Genomic DNA, 21,809 nt, shown 5'->3' on the forward strand with positions numbered 1-21,809 from the left:
AAATTTCAGTCGCACCTCGTGGCAGCGGAAATCGCCCTTTCGCCATCGAGCAAAATGTACATGAATCAGAGGCTGCGCACGTGTCGAACATATGGTTCGCCTCAACTTCACTTCTTGTCGTGACGTGACTCGTGCCATGATTCACGTTGCAAATCAAGCGGTTCACCGAGTGGCGACCGGAAGTGCCGTAACATTAGATCGATAGCGGTGCTCTGGAAGACGACTCTCTGATCTCATCGTACACCACTTTTAAGGCTATTAATGCACATATATTAGTGCAACCGATTTTTCGTGCGAGATCACTCTCCCCTTCCACTAATTAGCATAATTAACGTTGCGAAATTTCGCGATCATCATGAAGGAAACAAATTTTAATTATAATATTGGGTTGTTCGGAAAGTTCGTGCGGTTTTTTAAGCGATGACGTTAAAATATGTTTATCTATGTGAGTGACTTTAACCTACATACATATTTTAACATATTCTGAAAGAGGACATTTCAACGGTCATTTACGAAGAAGAACATTTGGATCGATTGAGTTTTGTTAATTTTACATCAATTTAAAAATGAAAGAAAATAAGATGCATTTTCGACACATTATGTTATTTTATTTCAAAAAAGGCAAGAATGCCATTCAGACAACAAAAAAGATTTGTGCCGTTTACGGAAGTGATGTTGAAAGAACTGCTCAGAAGTGGCTCGCTTTAAGCTAGGTGATTTTAACGTCGAAAGTCAAGAACGCTCAGGTAGGCCTTCAGTGATAGATGACGACTAAATTGCAGCATTAATTGAAAGTAATCCACGCTACACAAGGCGAGGCATCGCGGAGATACTCCACATATCTAATTCGACCGTTGCACAGCATCTTTCAAATTTGTCTTTGAATTTTACTGAAAAAACCGCACGAACTTTCCGAACAACCCAATATTATAACACAGTGTATCGCAGTCTGCAATAATTAATCTACTTACTCTCGGATTTTCGTTCTGTTTATTAATGCGAGCCTCGAACGAAACCGGATGCTCCGCAGAAAGATAATTACACTTTTCTTTAAAATAATTATCTAATAGTTATTAAATAATTATGCTTCTCTCAAAGATGATTATGCTTTCCTTAAAGATATTTACAATCTTACAATAACTTTTCTGGTGCACAATAACATGTCTGGGGAAAGCTACAATGTTTTTCTCATAGCGTAGCGCCTGCTGACACGGTTTGCGTATAAATTTCGCGACATCGACATAATTATCATCGTGACGCACGCAACAATGCTCTCTTGAGTCTTTCATAACTGTACATGTCACCAACAGTTACGTTCGCGAGTGTGACCGGAGCATAACGTGATTCTTCGGAGCTAGACGAGAGGGCGTATACGAATAGAATTGTGTGTGAGTGCGTATGTGTGTGTATCTACATATGGATATGTCCCAAAAAAGTATATACATACTTTATTAGATGCCTTGATGAGACAGAGCACATTTTCAACACTTAAGATCACGCATTACATAATATAATGTAAACATAAAGCACATAATGCACCTTTATATCTAAAAAATATCGAGAATCTCATCTAGGTGTCTTAATTTATAATATTTTATGTCTCATTGTACTTGTAAGAGAGATTTCATGTTTACATTTAAATTTATTTTATATTTAAATTTATATTATAAGAATATTGTATATTTAAATATTCTTTTGAATTATACATGAAATCAACTGCAAACTTCATTTTTAGTTATCAAAAGAATTTAAATTAAATTAAATTAAATTCATTAAAATTTAAAATAAACATAAGAGTTGCTAACGGTTAAAAAAGTTATCTATATCTCTTTTGTAACGCCCTGTATAAACCTACGCACTCGTGTATATACCTACGCACTTGTGTGAACTCACGAAAGCGCGCTAATGACGCGAATTGTACAGAAGCGGACAGCTGGTGTCGATCGTGCGTTCGATCGCACACAAAAGTATAAAAATAACAGTACGTATAGACGATGATCAAATGCAACTGGCGTCGTCGCATACTTTCATTCGTCATTCATTCCGCGCCTTTTTCCAGAAGAGGAAACTTAATGCGTATGGATACAGTTCGCGCGGAAACGCGTCAGCTCGCAGTGACAATAGCGATAACGTTTCATTTATTATATTAATAGTAATTAATTATTAATTAATTAATTATTATATTAATATATTATATATTATATTAATATTAATATATTATATATTATATTAATATTAATATATTATATATTATATTAATATTAATATATTATATATTATATTAATATTAATATATTATATATTATATTAATATTAATATATTATATATTATATTAATATTAATATATTATATTAATATCAGCGACGGAATTACGAACGTCAATGACAACAACTCGTTTGCGGCTTCGAATATTTGGCTGACGTTCAAATCCACGTCAGGGCCAGAGGGATTATGTGAAAATCCGACATTGTTGTGCGTGTACGGCCAAATTCTAGTCAACATATGTGCACGTCCACGCTCACAATCAGCGAGACCTCAAAGGGGGAGAGCGACCCTTCGGCTCTGCGCGACCCCGGGGGAATTAATTCGTTTACGTACGAAAAAGTCCAGGGACTGTGTGACATAGATGCAGGCGCGGGCATTGATGTGTATACGTATGAGTGTGTACGTGTCCGTGTCTGTATGATATTTGTGCAGGGGCGAGTCACAGGATGTGAGACGCGTTCGCGATAAAACGACTCACCGAACTCCGTCCACGGGATGTGTATCATGCACTCTCGGGACCATCCGGGATCACACATCCCGATATGCGGACAAAGGACACAGATGGACGACGATGGACGTCAACCCAAGAGACAACGCGACAACAAAAGCCATCATCGCGCGACGATGTAATGAGGAAGCCGCAAACCCGCTCAATAAACGGTGTCACAAGCGACGAAAAAGATCCTAAATCGCGTTCGAAAGTGCGTTAGTTGATGAAATTATAAGTGGAAATTAAAGGATCGATTTCGAAAATTATTGGTCGTCTTCAGGAAAAATTAAAGAAACTTTGAACAAATTGTAGTATACATGGAGCTGTATTACACTTATCCGAAATTTAATGAATGTGACATATCAAAGTTTGAGGAATTTCTTGTTATCAAACGACGCTGTGATTGTTATCATGAGTATTGGATAAATCTGTGGAACACAAATGTCAGATTTGTACTAAATTTATCGTGAAGAGAGAATGGAATTTAAAGATTATATCGAAATATTCGAGATTCAGATAACATCAAATACAATAATCTTAAATTATATGTATATAAAAATATCAAATTAAATATTCAAATATTACAGATTTAGATACAATAATAAAATTATAATACAACATTGTACAAAAATTATAATATTGGATTCAAAAATAAAATAAAAAAAAGAACACGAAGGAGGACGAGCTTAGATGGCATTCGAGTATTAAAGAGATGTAACGCATAGAATTAAATCCAGACATTCAAGCATATTATTACAGATAATATTATAAATTCAAATATAATATTATATCACGATAACGCGATATCATATCAAAACCATGCTTTACATCAAACTAAACAAAATAAATAAAAGCAAGCCGGTAATGCGAGAATTCGCTCGCGCGTTCACTTGCGCGAATATTTTTGCGGAAAGTGAAACCCGCTTCCATTTCGAGCTCGCCAAGCAGCGCAGCAGTTACGATGGGCACTAAATGTCAAACAAACATGCACGAACAATTTCCGCGACTTTTTTCATCCGCCGCGTATTTTTTTCACCCACCTACCGCTCCCTCTCCCCGTAAAACTCTACGGCTTCCTGCCGCGTCAAAGATTACTCCGACTTTTCCACTGATTCACTCGCACTCCGGAAGTCAATGATTTGCCGTCGGTGAACCCGACACCTCGCGCGGATTAACATCGACAATCGTCCGATGAACTACGAACCGACCAATTTCTCCTTACGTTATCTAATCGTGTGCTCGACGCGTTTACACCAGATAACGATATCGTTACTCCGGCGCAATTACATGATTGACACAAGAGAAGGTTCGTCGGGTGAATGCGTGCGCGCAGAAAAGTGATAACGGTTCGCATTCGCACGACACGATGAATAATAATAATAATAGAATCTTTTATTTTCTGGTCCGATCAAACTGGCAAGTTAGTACTTAAGATTACAACGTTTGGACCGAGTTTTCGGTCCTTATTAAGTGATAATTAACAAATAAGTCCTAAGTAAGTCGTTTTTGCCAGAAAGCGACTTTCAACAATGTGTATAATTGTGGAGAGAATATAAGGAAACACTTCCGTCAATCTGTGAGTCTAGCAACCAACTCAAGGTCGCGTTCTGGCAAAAACAACTTATTTAGGACTTATTTGTTAATTAGCACTTGATAAGGACCGGAAACTCGGTCGAAACGTTGTGATCTTAAGTAATAAATTGCCAGTTTGGTCGGAGTAGAAAATAAAAGATTCTATTATTGAATTATCCTGGCGGAATACAACGGATTCTCTGGAATAATAATAACATGGGTCTCCAATCTGACAAGGATCATCGTCGTATCTTGCTTGTAATTGTATCGCGTTAAGGGATGCGGCCATGGAATTCTAGACGTGTGAACTATACGGTAACCGGAGTACGCTTTATAAATAACGTCACTCCACGACACTACGGCAATAAATCACATTGGCGATTATAGCTGACACGATTGTAGATTAGATAATGATACGCCTGAGTATACGTGCACTCTGGTTCCTTTTTTATTTTAATCTCGTGCATCAAATAATGGTGTCACGTAAACGGGGAGACAGAGTTCGAGAAATCGAGATTATTTGAGAAATAAGGAGGAATCGCGTTCAATGAGAGAGTCCCGTACGCCCTTTCGCACGCGTTGAAAAATTCAAACTCGAAAGGAAAAATGGGAAGCGCAAGCTGCTTCACACTTGGAAAATAATTTGATCGCGACACGCTTTCTATCGTTACGTTAATAAGGCGAAAATAGTATTATGCAACGACTCGATCTCGACGCATCGTAGAAAAGTATGAGAAAAAATCCGAAATGCGTAAAGAGAGAGAGAGAGAGAGAGAGATTATTTCCGCATTTAGAGTAAAACTATGGGACTCAATTGAATAATTTCTGACGATTAACGTCACACGAGAGCGCTCGCTCGGAAATATAAAAAGTGGAGGAGCGATTGTCGAGAGAACTTTCTTTTATTTTAAAAGAGATGAAAGAGCTTATTTTATTTTTTAAAAAGATATTAGAAATCTCAATCGCGCCACGTTTCATCGTATACTTGTGTCTTGCTACTCGTGTTTTATCGCACGCCGATACTTTATGCTTCGATCGAATTGCAACTATCTAAACATGAGATAAAACTTGACGCTGCACTGAGAGGAATACTCGTTTGACAAGCGATGCCGAGGAAAGTTGTATCGTTGAATTACTGCGCCGATCATGCTGAATAAGTATTCAATGCAAATGCGATGCAACAACGTGTCTTCTGGTGATTGCTTTCCTTATTGTCCAGAAATAAATTTATGAATTCCAAATACGGTGAAGAAAGCATTTCGCGTATTGCTGCGCGCACATTGCGTGGCCCTCCATGCTTAAATGAATTACACTGTTATTTTCTTATGTAATAGCGAAATATTGTGGCTGCAATAGTGAAAGCCACGTATCGAAAATGCAATATGCTGGCAGATAGGTAAACATCGAGAAAATTCTATAAGTAAGTATTTATACTTAAATATATAATATTTAATATATAAAATATATAACATATAATATTTATTAAAATAATATAAATATTATATATTATATATATATTATTTATAATCTGAATACTTAATATATGTAAGTATATACAGGGTGTCCCGGGTTTTAACCGACAAACTGCGGGAGCATATTCTACTAGTGGAAATAAGAAAAAATTCTTATATCGAGTTTGCTTAGAAATGCTTTATTACAAAGTTATAAACCAATATTGAAAAGAAATATAAGATAAGTAACAACGGAACATAGTGTAGAATTTGGAAGGTCGAAGATGTTTATGTTACGTGTATTCACATGTATTCATGTTCACTATGTTGAAACGATTCAGTATGATTGTTACTTTCACAACAGTAGCTGTTAGATTTCAATCGTCGTGTCAACTAGCAATTACTATCAGAATGCCAAAAGTGTTTTCAAATGAGGAATACACTGATATTCATTTCGTGTACGGATTCTGTGACGGAAATGCACGAGCTGCCGTACGAGAGTATCAACGTAGATTTCCTAACAGGAGAGTACCAGATAGATTTAAAGCAACGAATTACTAATTCAGTTACCGAGATGCAACAAAATTTTCAGGAATGTCGTACTGTAACAAATTCTGTTCTACGTCGATGTCTAGCTTGTATCGATGCGCAAGGACAACATTTTGAAATGCGTCACTAAATCATTGCGTAGATAATTTTTCTTTTTGTGAAAAAATCCGTTGTTACTTATCTCATATTTCTTTTCAATATTGGTTTATAACTTTGTAATAAAGCATTTCTAAGCAAACTCGATATAAGAATTTTTTCTTATTTCCACTAGTAGAATATGCTCCCGCAGTTTGTCGGTTAAAACCCGGGACACCCTGTATATTATATCCATATTTATTCAACGATTTATTATTCTATATTTATATATATCTTGCGGATATTTAGAAGAATAATTTTCCGAGACCTATTTTTACAAGATTTGTACTATATATAGTATTATTGGTGATACCATCGATAGCTAATCAGTTTACGCTTTCGTGTTTATCGAACTGATCAGGTACGCAAATAGATTCACGAAATCGCGGACGGAAGATTAATTATGGATGACCCGATTGACAGAACAATTTTTCCGCTTCACATCGGTTTTGAACTTACGACGTAAAATCACCTGCTCGAACATCTAAATGCCTGGTGATTTCCAATAATTATGTCTAGTTATCGCATCAGCGAATGACGTGGTATTTATTTATACGAAAATCTGCTCGCTTGAGCTGGGATTATTATTAGAGAACAAATGACTCCCCCTTTCTCTCTCTCTCTCTCTTTCCCTCCCTTTCTCGTAATTCCGTTCTAATTTTCGCGTATCGACCGGTTGAACCTTCGCACTTATAATGGTGATCTCTCTTCGCGCGACCATTGTACAAAGAGTTCGAGTAACAGCTCGACCATCGATGAGCCTTCTCGTGTTACATGCATCGCGACAGTCAGCGCGTGTTAATTAAACTTTGGAAGAAAAACAGTATAAGGCGTTGAAGGTGATCTTCAGTCGGAACAGAAGTCCAGCCGCGCATGATCGCGTTCAATATCAAGTGTCGTGCGGACAACGAGCACGACAATGAGCACGAGTGGTGAGCAGTCTCACAACGGAACCTCGCGAACTCGAAAATTCTGATTTTGATGAAACTTTATGTACATGTAGGGGGGGGGGGGGTTAATAGATGAATTTAGAAATTTTCCGTTGCGGCCCAAAAACGGTTTTAAGGGGTGAAACCACCCTTCATATGTAAGGCGGCTTTTTGCTTTTCTCGATATATCTCGAAAAAAATTCGACATATCGAAAAATGATTTATACAAAACTTTCATAGTACAAACACCTCTATTTAACCACATTACTAAAAGTTTTTAAAAATAATAATTTTAAAAATTTTTGAAAAAAAGTAATTTTTAAAAAATTTTAGTAATGTGGTTAAATAGAGGCGTTTGTACTATGAAAGTTTTGTATAAATCATTTTTCGATATGTCGAACTTTTTTCGAGATATATCGAGAAAAGCAAAAAGCCGCCTTACATATGAAGGGTGGTTCACCCCTTAAAACCGTTTTTGGGCCGCAACGGAAAATTTCTAAATTCATCTATTAACCCCCCCCCCTACATGTACATAAAGTTTCATCAAAATCAGAACTTTCGAGTTCGCGAGGTTCCCTTGTCAGTCTCGGAAGCATAATCGTCTCAGAGCACAAGACGGTCTAGATAAACAGCTGACACACTGAAAACGTCCTGCGAAACTGACGCCTTGCTGACGACCGCTCGGCAGCGAGCGGCCCTGGCAATTGACGTGAAAACGGCCTTGATGCGAGCGCGATGCGCGACTCGCACCACGTGATCATTCTCGGAAAATCCAGTCACCGCGCGGCACGCGTGGGTACCTAATTACCTGCAACGCCCGTGCGTGCATAATACCGCCGTTTAGACGTTCCGTTTAAGTTGATCGACCGGAAGTTGTTCGTCGCGCGACAGAACCGAGTGAGGTTCCCTCCGGGCGAATGTCGGTCGTCGCGTGCGACAAGCGATTTCCGACGATTCCGCGAAACCAGACGAGCCGACTCAGCGCACGAATTTTCCATCGAGAGGATTATCACGTAAATTAACCGCGAGACGACATTTCCGGCTTCCAGCAGCCCGTGAATCACCCGTCGCACACGGGCTACCACGTGGATCGCGGGACTCCTCATTGACGACGCGGATGTAGCGACATTACATAAAAGCATCTTACTTTGCTTCGTGAAACTTGAAATTTCGAGGGAACGCGAAATTCTCTTTCACCCTTAAGCGTGATTTAAACGGAGCTCCTTTTGACGCTTATCGCTGGCTTCTTTCATCGCCAACTTCTCGCTTTTTCAGAGCGAATTTTCGGCTGACAAAGTCGTTAGCGTTAAATTATTTAAATCATTTGCACGTTGCTGGCAAACAGTGTGAAGTCGCCAGCGTTTTAGCGAGAATTTTGTGGGAATAGCCAATCGCAAGCTTCTTTATTCGCCAGCGAATTTGCTGGTAGGAGAATTTCTAGACGCTCAATTTAATCGCTAGCGTTCAAATTTTGAACTCGCGGCGTCTTTAGTCACTGCTATGAAGTTGAATATGTCCACCTTTAGCGAAGAGTAATTTCTAATTTTGTCCGAGATGGAATAGCTTGGAGAGCAAGAAGTTGGCGCGATAAAAGAAGCCAGCGAAAAGCGTCAAAAGTCGTTCTTGCTGTCTTCTCGCGCAGCTTTTCTTGACGCCGCTGCTAAGTCGAGAGCGTTAAAATTGAACATGCTCAACTTCACGGTAGTGACTAAAGACGCAGCGAATTCAAACTTCTGAACGCTAGCGATTAAAAATTGAGCGTCTAGAAGAAGTTTTTACCAGCGAATTCGCTGACGAGTAAAGAAGCTTGGTCAAAACGGACGGAAGCAGCGCCGTGTAAATAGCCCATTACGTAAAAACTCTTTCTCGGATGAAATATTGCTTTGGAATATATTTTTATGCGTGGCGCAGAATTTTGTGAAGAGCAATAATGTGAAGAAGAGCATATTCCTTTTCTGCGAGAGCACAATTTCGAAAGTAGAGATAATCTGTCGGACGTTCGTTTTCATATAAAATATGAGCGCGTCTATCTCTGGTTATACACCGAGTCATTCATGCTGGCTGCACGCTGACGGAGGGAGTTTGCCTGCGTTCATCCGGCGCGGTTTGTAACCGTGCGGGTAGAATAGCTCCGTTCTCTCTGTGTCCGCAGCTTCCTCTCCCCTCGTTCTCTCACGGCCTCTCTCCCTCCCTCTCACTCTTTCTCTCTCTTCCTTTCTTTCAGCCCCTCCTCCCTCGCCCTTGTCCTCCCTCTTTAATGCCACAGCGTCACTTCGCTGCAACGTGCCGCGAGCGGCCTTCTTTCGCGATCCCGCGCGCGATTGAAATTGTCACCGCGGGACTGCGATAGCTTCAGGTTGCGGTTAAAGTCGAGCAAATGGGACGCGCGATGCTGCGACGGGACGCTTTGTCTTCGACTTCGTCATTGTTCCGTGCCGTACCACCTTCGCGCGTAATCGACCGCGCCATGTCGCGCTAACGCGAGCGCGATCGCGTCATACCGACGCGCGATTTTAATTGCCGCAGCAACAAAAGTGTCAAATGAAAGATTATTAATAAATGAATCATCAATTGCGTAGCGCGAAACCGACCACTCGGTTTCAAGGTAAATATTATGTTAACGCATAGATAACGCAGAAACTAACAAATGACTCATTGGAGCATCCGATGTTACGCCGGAAAGGAATGATCAACGATCAATCTCCTCGCGCGTAGTTAAAAATACAGAGTTTATAAAGAAACAAACATTTTTAAAGAAACGGAAGAATTTTTTTAGAAAATCGAAAAGAAAAAGAAATAGAGAGAAAGCAGCCAATAAAAATATAATTGTTTGCATATATTTACATGTATAATAATGAGAAACTGTATTATATAAACAATTACATAAAATAATGAAATTATGTATCACATTTTAATATTAATACATATTTTATAAACTGTAGGCAATTCAGGCATTTTTATCAAGAAGAGAGATTTACAATTTTTTATTAATCGCAATAAATCTTTGTACTAAAATTTGCATCCCGTGTTTCGGAATGCAAACTTCCGCACTTCAGTTTAATTCATATCCGCGCTTATCTCGCGAAAATTACCTGCAGTTTATTTGACATGAAGCGACGGAGGCACCTGCGACGCAGGTCTGCTGCTGTTACGACAGCCGTTTTTCATTGAGAAAACCGTGATGCTATTCGAACGTCGCTCTAACAATACCTCGACATTAACCTACTCCTCGAATTTGCAGTCGAGAACGCAAACAACGTCGCCGCGCAAATCGATCTAAAAAAACAAATTCCGCGTATACACCGTGCGGATAAAAATGGACGCGATTACCGACGCGAATACACGCGGTCGGAAATAGTCTCCGCTTACGCGAGATTCCGTCTTCATGCCAAGAAGAATGCCTCCACTACCTCGCTACGCAATGTAAACGTGGATGAATGTGCAAGAAGGCCAGCGAAGGTTCATGCAGCTCAGGCAAGAGCCGAGCTGCAAAACAGACCCGCGGGCGATCGGAGGTAACGGTGCGCAGCGTGCGAGGGGCCGGAGGAAAACCGGTCGTCCGATGCGCACGGACCGAATTTTTGCGTCGGACGATACTGCGTCGAGTCGAGGGCGCTTCTCCGTCACGGGATCTCGCGTTTGCGCGCATACCGGGGACAAGGACTCCCTTCCGAAGAGATTGTCACGCACGAACAACGCGTAAAGGCCTAATCGCACGCCTCGCATTTCGCTCAGGCCCTTAAGGGGATCCTGGAGTCGTCTGTATTACCGGCGGAATTGGTCGATCTTACTGCACTAATTACTCTTTAATGATTGTATAGAATGAAAAATCCTTCTCCACGATTAAAGTATACAAAGAAATATACCGAGCGAAACTCGACTTTATGTTAAAAACGACAAAAAAATTTACAGTTTTATTATCGGCTTATTGTGACGTCACCTCGTACATTAATGTTCTTAATATAAATGTTTTGCAGTTTGTGTGGCCAAAATTCGATAATCGCAAGGACGGAACAAAATGAAAGAATATGGGGAAGCTTTTAGAAATGAGTTTAGAAGCCTAGTGTAAAAGTAATTAGTGCAGAAAGATTCGTGATCACTTCGTGCCTACGTATGCCCGTGAAATCGTGGCTGAATCAAAAATTGTGATTTTTTTCCGTTTGGAAAGTTAAGTCCTGCTTTTCACATTACATTATTGTGTGTACTTTCATCGTGGAAAAGGATTTTTCATTCTGTGAATTCAATAAAAAGAAAATGCAGGAAAATCATCGATTCCGCCGGTAATTCAGACGCCGCGACGGAGTTCACTGGCCACTCCAGGATCCCCTTAAGGGGGGAGCCTGCTTTAGAACGCTGAAAATAAGGTATATTTTACGAATTGTTTTTGGAGAAACTATACAGCGGATCATTATAAAACTTTGATGCATTTATTAGTACATGTTTAAAGATAAAAAAATTATTTTTTGATTTGAATATATCGCTTGTAGAGGTCGTCCTGGAGAAATCTTAGTGCAGCCGCGTCACCGGCATTGCAAATTGGTGAGCATTCTCCTGCCTCCAAATTTCGTCTAAACTGAAAAATTGAAATATCTTCTCGTTATTTATGAATTCCCATCGTCGATGAACCAAAGAGAGAAGAAAAAAGTTGAAAAGTGCCAAAATGGTGGAGCTTAGAACACAAAAGTACGATTTTTAGGCAAAGTTTTTGAACTTTTTCATGCAAAAATAATTGTTTAACTTAATGTTTTTATGAATATTAAAGGTTCATCGACGATGGGAATTCATAAATAACGAGAAAATATTTCAATTTTTCAGTTTGGATGAAATTTGGAGGCAGGAGAGTGCTCGCCAATTTACAATGTCGGCTGCACTAAGATGCCTCCAGGACGACCTCTACAGGCGATATATTCAAATCAAAAAATAATTTTTTTATCTTTAAACATGTACTAATAAATGCATCAAAGTTTTGTAATGATCCGCTGTATAGTTTCTCCAAAAAAATTCGTAAAATTAAACCTTATTTTCAACGTTCTAAAGCAGGCTCCCCCCTTAAACGAGTCCTTAACGATCAACATGGCGCTCAAACGAGGAATGCCAACTGAGGCGCGATTAATCTCGCTCGTTTCAGTTTGAGTAAATCTTTTAGGCGGAGTCGAGCTTCGGTTTGAACTTGACGTTCAGCTCAAATCACATGGCCCGACTAATCTCTTTCGGATATCAGATATTTTTAGGTGCACACATCCATCACACGATCTATCTATATCTATCTATCAGTTATGCAGGCTGGAATGCGATGAACTTCGATCGCTTCGAGGAAATAGTTTCAGCTTAAAGGCTGACATTCCGATGTCGAAAGAAGGCACCTTTTGCGTGCGCCGCATATTTCAGACTTTAAACAATTCCATGCGCGTGCCTGCTGATTCATCCACGAATCATCGACGAAAGTCGTAATTAAGCTGAAATCAGCGGCAGCGCAAGCTCGTTTTGGGATATAACAGACGGCGCGAGCAACACCGACGTACTTTCTCCGACACGCTGTGCGTGCGTTTGCTGGACGCACCTCGCGCGTTCCGCCCGCGCGCGGTCGGATAAAAACTGGGCCTCTAGCTGAAGAAGAGAAGTGGATGGAGTATCGTCACACGCGCCCTGACGAGTACCAGTTTCCGGAGAAGCCAGACCCGGGAGAGAGAACCGAAGCGAACTCGAAGCTCGGCTCAAGCTGAGCTTCCTTTGCGCGCCGATTGACACGACGAACGCGATAAACGCGAGTATCGCGCGGACGATAATTGGCCGAGATGCGAGCGGGATTCGCCGAGTCCTTATCTCCATACGCAGCAATTACGGACGATAAATGCATTCAGGCGACCTCTGATCGAACGGATCGGAGCAAAAGATGCGAAATATCGCTTGCGTAAGACATTGCGCGCGCGTTTTTGCGCGTACCGTATCCTATATTTCTTGCGCATTGCGCGATTCGCGCTCACATAATACGTTCTTACTTTTGTGTGGAGCGCCAGACGTCGAACAATAATATAGACGGTACTTAGTTTCGACTCCCTTTGGACCTTCCGGACTCTCCGGGTTATCTCGGTTCGTTCCTTTAGACCCGAGTTCCACGTACTGGTCAATTACGGCGAGACACGCGGACGAGACGTAGTTCCATTCGAGTAACGGATCGGCGCAAGATGCCCTTACGTATTATTATCGCGCACGCAAAGTAATCGTCGTATCTCGCGCACTGAAGAAATCAACTTTGCTCACTCCGGCGTCGGCCAACGCGAGAAGCGCGAAATTTAGCGGTAAGAAAAGGAACCAGCGATCGCGTACGAAATGCGGGACGACGCGCGTACGACGCCACCGCCGCGGCGCCTTTCGTTCAACTGAAGCGTACCACCGAAGGCCGAACCGCTGAAGGCATCCGGCCTGCTGGGCCGCCCGTCGCTAATGCGCTTCTCTCTCGAACGCCCCGCTCTTTCCAGAGAGTGGATACAAAAGCGGGGGAGAGGACAGCGCGCGCGCGCGCGCGCGCCGGTTTTCGAAAAAAGAGCGCGAACTCTCACGACCGTATTCGGAGCAATGCACAAACGCGATTATGGCGATCCGCATTACGGAATTTTACGTCGCACGAATATAAATATAGATATAATAATTAATTTTCATGTCATTTAGGGAAAAGAGACTGCAAACGTGTAATTTCCTAGGAATTCTTATCATTTTCGAATCTCAAATTTCTTTTGGATTGCAAATAATTTTAGGTATGCGCGCGCGTCATAATTCGTCATGATTGATTATTCAAATTAGAATCTCATATTACATATAATCATGAATTATGTAAATTTTAATATAAAATGAATTACGGGCAGCATATTGTATACATATATATATACTGTACAAAACATATTTATTTAATAATTTATGAAGATGCACATACACGGTGTACAACATACAAGCTCTATCATTGTTGCAATGCCGCTACTTCGCAAAGATCGTGTGTCCGATTCCCTATTATATTTATTATATACAATCACACCTTTTTTCCGTTTATTATCGGATGAAACAAGATCACTTCACTACAAGCGACGAGCGCCGCGCGTTTCGCTCGACGACGGGGGCGAAATCTCTCGAAAATATATTATCGCCGCGGGATAATATTATCTCTCTCTTTCTCTCTTTCTCCTGCGAGCCGAGGCGTCTCGAGGAAAACTCGCGGCACGATTAAAATATATTATATAACGGCGCGTGAACATACAAAGTTAAAAAGGCCCAAGGTGCGGGCCCGGTCTCTTTCTTCCTCCTCACTCGCGTCCGATACAAAGCTTTTGCGTCTACGCGCGACGTCGTCCGAGTTCTGTCAAAAATATTCTATGTACAAATGGGGTATGTATGTATGTGTGTAAGAAAAACGTTTTCGCTCTCGCGAAACGAGAATTCGATTCGGATTTGTCGTCTCGCCTCGAGACACGAGATGCGAGACGGTGTACACCTGGTTCACCATCCTGGTCGCCGAAAGTCTACCGCAACTCGACACGCAGGCGCCGAAAATTTGTGCGCTGGTGATATCGGATATCTACAAAAGACTTGCACACCGTGTGTCAGAAATACAGACTCTCTTTCTCCTCGACACTTTATCGACACGGCGAAAGCGACGCATCATCGTTCATTACGCTACAAATTATAAATTCAACATCATTCAACATCATTCAACACTTGATCGTAATTTATGGCGCACGCAAATCCGTAGCAATCGTACTGAAGTCTTATCAGTAACCGAGATCGAATATGCAATTATGCATGCCCGTTGCTTCTTGCACGCGATATTCAATTGACGCGCCGTTGTGTAACAGATGACGAACGTTTAGTCCGACGTATGCCGCTTCGTCTGTCGACAAGATGTTAACGCAACAATGTTCCTCCGTACGAGAGTCGAATGTTAACGAACGAACGTACAAGTGCTACCGGTGAGCGGCACGTGACAAGAACAATCTTTGATTTCGCACAAATAAATAGCTCGATTATCGCCTACATACACAAACGAACAATTATAAATATATAGTATCAATAATAACGAGATTATTCATACAGCAGACGTATTAATTAATAATAACGGTATCCCATTGTTATTATCGTTGATATTAACGATGTTAATAATAATGAGAGGAAACACACGTCACGAGGTCGGCGGTATCACCCTGTTTCACGGAACTGAAATTATCTCTCAATAATCGACGCAAATATCTGCAACGCAGAGACGGGGATAAGTACTGTAACCGAGTTGAGAGACAGGAATAGAGGAATCGAGTTGGAAAAATGTACGATACAATAGAAATCCTTCGAATTCTCGTACATCTCGCACGTAGGGATATTAGTCTTGCATATCTATGTGCGATCGGTATTGTAGCCTCAAGGGTGGGTCCCTGAACCTCCATCTCGTCACGTAAACGAACTTCAATGTATGGTCCTTACCTAGTAACTCGTTATTGCACAAAATATCGATCTGTCAAAAAATAAGAGCAGGTTAAGAAATAACAATATGTCATTGCACAAAATTGCACATATATTATTTAATTGCATTTTGCAATAAATTCAACATTCCGTTCCAACAACTAAACAATAAAATGAACAATTCTCGCGTTCGAGAATTTTTCAGTAAATCTTATTTACCATGTTTGGTATTATAGATCTTATTTAGTGCATATGTATTATAATTTTATTAAATTTTCTTATTATGTATATAATTATAAATAATATTGTATTATAATATTATAATACAATATTATTTATAATAAAATCCATATAATCTACATATTATAACTTTGTTTACTGTGGTATGTATCTTTTATTATGATACAATATATTTCAAAAACACTATTAAAATTTGATATTTTATAGTTTAATAAAAAATAAAAAATTCATAAAGCATGGAACCGATATAATTCAATATCCAAGTTGCTGGAATAAAATGTTGCATCGAGCACAGCGCAAAAACACTTTCACGTTTTAGTTATAAATATACTTACATCTCTATATTTCTCCATCCCACTCAACACCTTCTTAGCAATAAATTTCTTCACGTGTGTTATCGTAGCCTGAGCGGAACATCTGATGAATCTTCGCTTCAGTGTCTTTAAACTGGCGTTCATGCACTCCAAACATACATTGACCTGGAAATTTGAGAAAACAATTGATGCAAGATCCAACAATTCCCTGCCGCAAGCACATATTTATTATATAGTAATTACCTGTTCGTCCGCACGGTGATAATCCGTTTCCGCGTGTGCATCCGCATTGGCTTTCTCCTCCTCCACTTCGCCAGCGTTCGGTAGAATATCCTTGGGACAAGGCAAACCTCTGGCCCTATAAAATTCCCTCTCCCTTTTGATTTCGTCTGAAATGCAGAATCTCATTAATATACAAAGAAGGTAAAAAGAATCAACAATACGAGAAATGTCTTGTGTCATACGTGTATAACATTTATGTATATAATATTGTATAAGATGAAACAATAGAGAAAAAGTAAGGAAATAAGTAAAATTTGGTAAATAAATTTCTATAAATAAAAATGTGTAAAAAGGAAAATTGTTGAAGAAGATTCGTACTTTCTTGAAGATCAGGAACTAATTTGTAGACAATGTCTTGCATGGTCCTGTCAAAGCTGATGTACTGAAGGGGATGCGACTGGTGTATGACGATTTGACACGTGGGACACGTGTGCTTCTCTTCCAGATGCTTGACCAGACAGCTTTTGCAGAACGTGTGCAGACACTCGGTGACGGTAGTGGCGTCTATCAAGTATCCGCGACATATCTTGCAGGTTATGTGACTATTCAGGTTCTTCAGCTTTATCCTTCTCTCCATCGCATCGATAATCACCATTTAACAGACAGATATTGACAGGTATCTGCAATAATACATGCGACGGCTGCATTAATAAATAAAGGCATCGACGAGCGCGACGCTCCGAAAATCCCGACAATTTTTTCGAAGAAACTTCGCCGCTCGGAAAGAGACTAAAATGTTTTCACGGATGCGGATGATTCAGCGTACTTCCTGTCGGCGCTCCTGATTAACACGGAAGGACACGCACACGCGATACAGCGACCGCGTTGGCCGCGACCGAAAGTGGGTTATCCGATTCTAACCTCAATGTCAAGCGTGGTGGTACACGGTGTCCCTCGGCCGACTCTACCACTCGCGCAGTTCCGCGGGGAGGATCCGCATGTCCCGCAGCATTCTACATCATACTCAGCGTGTACCGCGGCTAAGCGATTTGTGCGAACTAAAAGTACCACTAAAAATCCGGTTGGAAAACAACTCAGTGGAAATGTGACCGATATGACAACAAAACTGACTGAACAGACTGAAACGCACTGATCGCAGCGCCATTCGTCCGGCTGCGGCAGCGACGTGCATTTACAAGCGACACGCGATGCGGCCAAAGTGGGGACGTGCAACGCATGTATATGTTTTTTTACCTCTATACGTATATTATTGTGTATTTAATTAATACTAGAGACCTTGTGATAAGAGTCTTGACATAAAGCGATCCGGACAAAATTCTGCGAGAGAGAAAAATATAGGTACGTTTCTATTTTTCTGTTTCGTTTTTTCGCGCTCACGCACGTTCAATCTCCACGCTCAATTTTACAACGCTGCAAAATGTATAAAAAATTAAAAAGGTAATGGTGCACGTGCTGCATTATTTATTTTTTTGTGTTGCTGAAATATAATGTTTATATTAATGGTAAGGTTTATCTTAATATTATTTGATATTATTACACACGCGGATCGAATGCTTTCTTATAGATCTTTTACCTTTGAATAGTCTCATGAGAAGAAAAAGAAGACGATAAGCTGCGCTAGAGGAGAATAGTCACACTCAAAAGTTGTTTCAATAGTTATTCGATTTTTATCAACCCTTGTGAGATAGGCAGAACGAAATAGAAAGAAAATTATATTTTATAATGCAACAAATAGTATCAGGATTAGAAAAATAATAGAGACCTAATATTATTCTGATACAGATCGATCGATTTATTAGAGACGAAACTCGCACATGATTCCTTTACACATTCTACACATACGCTCTATGTGCCTTAGGTATAAATGCTGATTTATTAATTCTACCTTTAGGGACGCTGGATAACAAGTAATATTTATTTAAATAAACGCCGATATGTACAGATCGCGGATTAAAACTACGTTCTAGTGCACAATTCATCGTTATTGTCGCCTTTTTACAAAAGTGCTACGCGCGAGCGACTCACCTTAAAATTATATAAAAAAAAGAAACGATCCTGGATACATATATTGAGACACTGATACATGAGAAATAAATTATCTACTCGCTACGCACCTCCTGCCCGTTTATACATTTATCGCGATCATAATCGGTACAGCTAAGACTTACTTTGGGCTTTTTCCTCTCGAAAACGGCGCTACTCCTCATCTGCTTCGGTGTAACATTTATTTATTGCTCGTTTCCTCTCCTGTTCGATCTCCTACGTATCTAATTGGATTCTCCTTTTTTATTATTTTTCTTTACAAAACTCCTACAGAACACGCTGCCCGCGATACAAAATCTACGGTCATTGTCCGCTAAAACCTAGTACCACGTAAAAACACTAAAAATCTATCAGCTACTATGATACAGAGAAACATACAATTTTCACAGTTGACTAGTTACAAACGCAATGTCTCCCATCTCATCACGCCCCTCTCCGATATCTGTATACGGACGAACAGCCGCGTCGTCCCTCGCAATGATGTATTCCTCTTCGTTTGTAAATCCGACACCTTCCTCAGGCACTGTTTCATGGCACAATTATTACTACCTACGAATACCTATAGATCTGTATAGGCGATATACAAGTTACTTTGTTTACTTTCTGCGTTAATGCGTCTAGTTGTAGAAAATAGTCTCCTCGCAATAGTTGCACACTCTACTCCGTGTGTACTTCATTTCTCTTAATTAATTAAAGATCATAATTATATTCTAACGTTTATAAAAATTTTATAACACTTTGTTTGATTCTGTTTCTTATTCTTACGTGAACAATATAAGTTTATTGTCGCGATCGCAAATCTTTATTGGGAATTAGAGCCCAAAAGTTTTGTGAAAAAATATTAAATTTATTATGAAATGTTTCTCGTCTTAAAAGTTATGTCCCGAAAATGGGAGATTGACCGTTAATGAATCAAACAAGTAGCAGCATACATAACGATTTGCGTAGAAAACGTAGCACAAGATACAAGGTGTCCAATGAATGCCTGTCGGCTCAGCGCTATCGACATACACGGTGTCGTTCTACGATTATCGCGCTTAATTCTACATGAGTACGCGCTACACAGATCAATACTGATGTACATTATTTGGCGTGTTCAGTCGATTTCACCCTCCCCACGTGTGATTTCACGCTCACACGCACACACTATCAGTCCCTTTGCTTTCATATCGCATCTGTCGCACTCGCTCGCACCGATACTTTGTCCAATCACGTTCGCGAGCGGTATGGATCACTTCGAGTATCTAGTCGAAGTGATATCCGCGACGAGAGCACACTATTCACAGCAGATATGGAAATTTTTCCTCACCGTCCTCTTCCGCTTCGCTAGACTCCTGGCTGGAGGGAGGTGTGTCCAGTTGGGGTAGGCCAAGATCCAAGTATTCCTGATGTCAGAAAAAGATGCAGGTGAAAAATTGAGCAACAGCACAAATTTATCTATTAAAATAGATTTTTTTTATTAATTAAAATAGATTTGACTAGATCCTCTTTTAAAAATAATAATATAAAAATTTATATATGCAAGAAATTCTTGTTCGATTATTTAATCTATTATTTAATAGCTATTATTTGTTATTTTATATATTACTTGTAAATATATTCAGTACAAATTGTGTGGTGTAGTAGCTCTTTGATTTAAGAGTGCTAATATTTTTCAGAACAATTTTCTTTGTGCAATATCTCATTAAAAAATATTGTTTTCTTTAACGCGTAGAGAGTCAGAGAGACGGAAAGCTCAACTTGCCTCGTTCGCTGTTATTGTCAATATTCTATCGAGGTCCTCGACCAGTTCTACAAACGTCGGCCTTTCGTTCGGCTGATAGCTCCAACAATCCCTCATGAGCATGTATCTGCAAGTGACAAACCAAGAAATGTATTCATAAACGAACGCGTATCGACTGTATTACAAAGTCAAATCGCGCGTTTCAAGACGTGTCTTACATTTCGATCGAACAGCAAGGCGGCTTCTCCATTCGGTGTCCGGTCCTAAGTAGTTGGAATAATTTTTCAACCGACGGCACGGACGGATAAGGCGTACCGCCCAGCGTCATGATCTCCCACAACAGAATACCGTACGACCATCTGAAAACGGCGACAGACATAAGCAATGCTGAGAAATATAAATAATAAAACAAATATTAAATAAGAACGAATAATTTTAACAATAATAGAATTCAAGAAATAAAAGTACATAGAAATACCTGATCCATTGACAACCAATCTCAGTTTTTAGATATAATTTTTATGACAACAATATTAAATGAACAATCAATATTTAATATTGATAAATAAAAATTAATATTAATTTTTTCATTCTTCTTTTTTTATTATTATTTAATCCAATCACAATCTACCTATATGATAATTAAAAAGTAATCTTTTAAGTTGTCCTTATAAAAAATTAAGAAATAGATACCTGATCCGCGCGGATGATGTAAAGTACATTTCTATGCTATGACCGTCGGCTTTAATGGGTTAAGTGAAATTGTTGCTCGGGCAAAAAGTGATCATCAGTTAATGCCAGGTACTCACACGTCGGACTGAGTGGTGTAAATACGATGGAACAGAGCCTCGGGGGCCATCCATTTCACCGGCAATCGTCCATCCGTCGTCTTTCTGTAGTAGTCGTGGTTGTGAACGTCTCTGGCAAGACCGAAGTCAGCGATCTTTAGCACGTACTCGTCGCTGACGAGGACGTTCCTGGCAGCCAGGTCCCTGTGTATGCATCTCCTGCTGGCCAAGTACTCCATGCCTCGCGCTACTTGATACGCAAACGAGACTAGATCCTTCTGCGTGATGGTCTTTCGCTCCTTCGGCTCTTGTCCGATCGTTGGCTCGTAGCCTGAGGACGGCCTATGATCTCGAAGGAAATCTCGCAGATTGCCGTGAGGGGCGAACTCCACCACAACGTACAAGGGACCGTTCTGAGTGCAGGCACCAAGTAGATTGATAATGTTCACGTGCTTGCCGATCACCTTCATCATCTCCATCTCGGAAACCAAGTCCATCATCTCGCCATCCGTGTGCCCCTCTAAAAGAGTTAATTTTAAAATCTTCGTTACATTTCTATTCACAAAAAATATATTTGCATCACGCGACAGCTTTTCCAAACGGAATAATTTTTGTACGAACAAT

The 21,809-nt window shown here is 40.1% G+C and overlaps 2 protein-coding genes across 3 annotated transcripts in view; both read right to left on the reverse strand.

The window, feature by feature from the left end:
• Positions 1-14,275: 14,275 nt before the first annotated feature.
• On the reverse strand, positions 14,276-17,722 carry LOC105278056 (polycomb group RING finger protein 3). 2 transcript variants are annotated; one of them, XM_011336873.3, is made up of 5 exons: positions 17,532-17,722; positions 16,989-17,290; positions 16,632-16,777; positions 16,410-16,553; positions 14,276-15,886 (listed from the first exon to the last, which is right to left on the reverse strand). In XM_011336873.3, exons 2-5 carry the CDS (start codon positions 17,263-17,265, stop codon positions 15,755-15,757), a joined length of 699 nt encoding a protein of 232 aa, XP_011335175.1. In that variant the 5' UTR covers positions 17,266-17,290; positions 17,532-17,722; the 3' UTR covers positions 14,276-15,754. The 2 variants fall into 2 exon arrangements, with proteins under 2 accessions (XP_011335175.1, XP_011335176.1); XM_011336874.2 differs by having other exon boundaries at positions 17,437-17,722.
• Positions 17,723-18,399: 677 nt separating this feature from the next.
• LOC105278054 (fibroblast growth factor receptor homolog 1-like) overlaps positions 18,400-21,809 on the reverse strand; it is a 60,687-nt gene continuing 57,277 nt past the window's right edge. The window contains exons 8-11 of the mRNA XM_011336871.3: positions 21,207-21,705; positions 20,616-20,756; positions 20,419-20,524; positions 18,400-20,059 (exon numbers count right to left, since the gene is read on the reverse strand). Of these exons, the coding sequence (XP_011335173.2) occupies positions 19,955-20,059; positions 20,419-20,524; positions 20,616-20,756; positions 21,207-21,705 (851 nt within the window). The 3' untranslated portion in view covers positions 18,400-19,954. The remainder of the gene's footprint in view (positions 20,060-20,418; positions 20,525-20,615; positions 20,757-21,206; positions 21,706-21,809) is intronic.

The sequence above is a fragment of the Ooceraea biroi genome, chromosome 1, assembly GCF_003672135.1.
Source record: "Ooceraea biroi isolate clonal line C1 chromosome 1, Obir_v5.4, whole genome shotgun sequence".
NCBI lineage: Eukaryota > Metazoa > Arthropoda > Insecta > Hymenoptera > Formicidae > Ooceraea > Ooceraea biroi.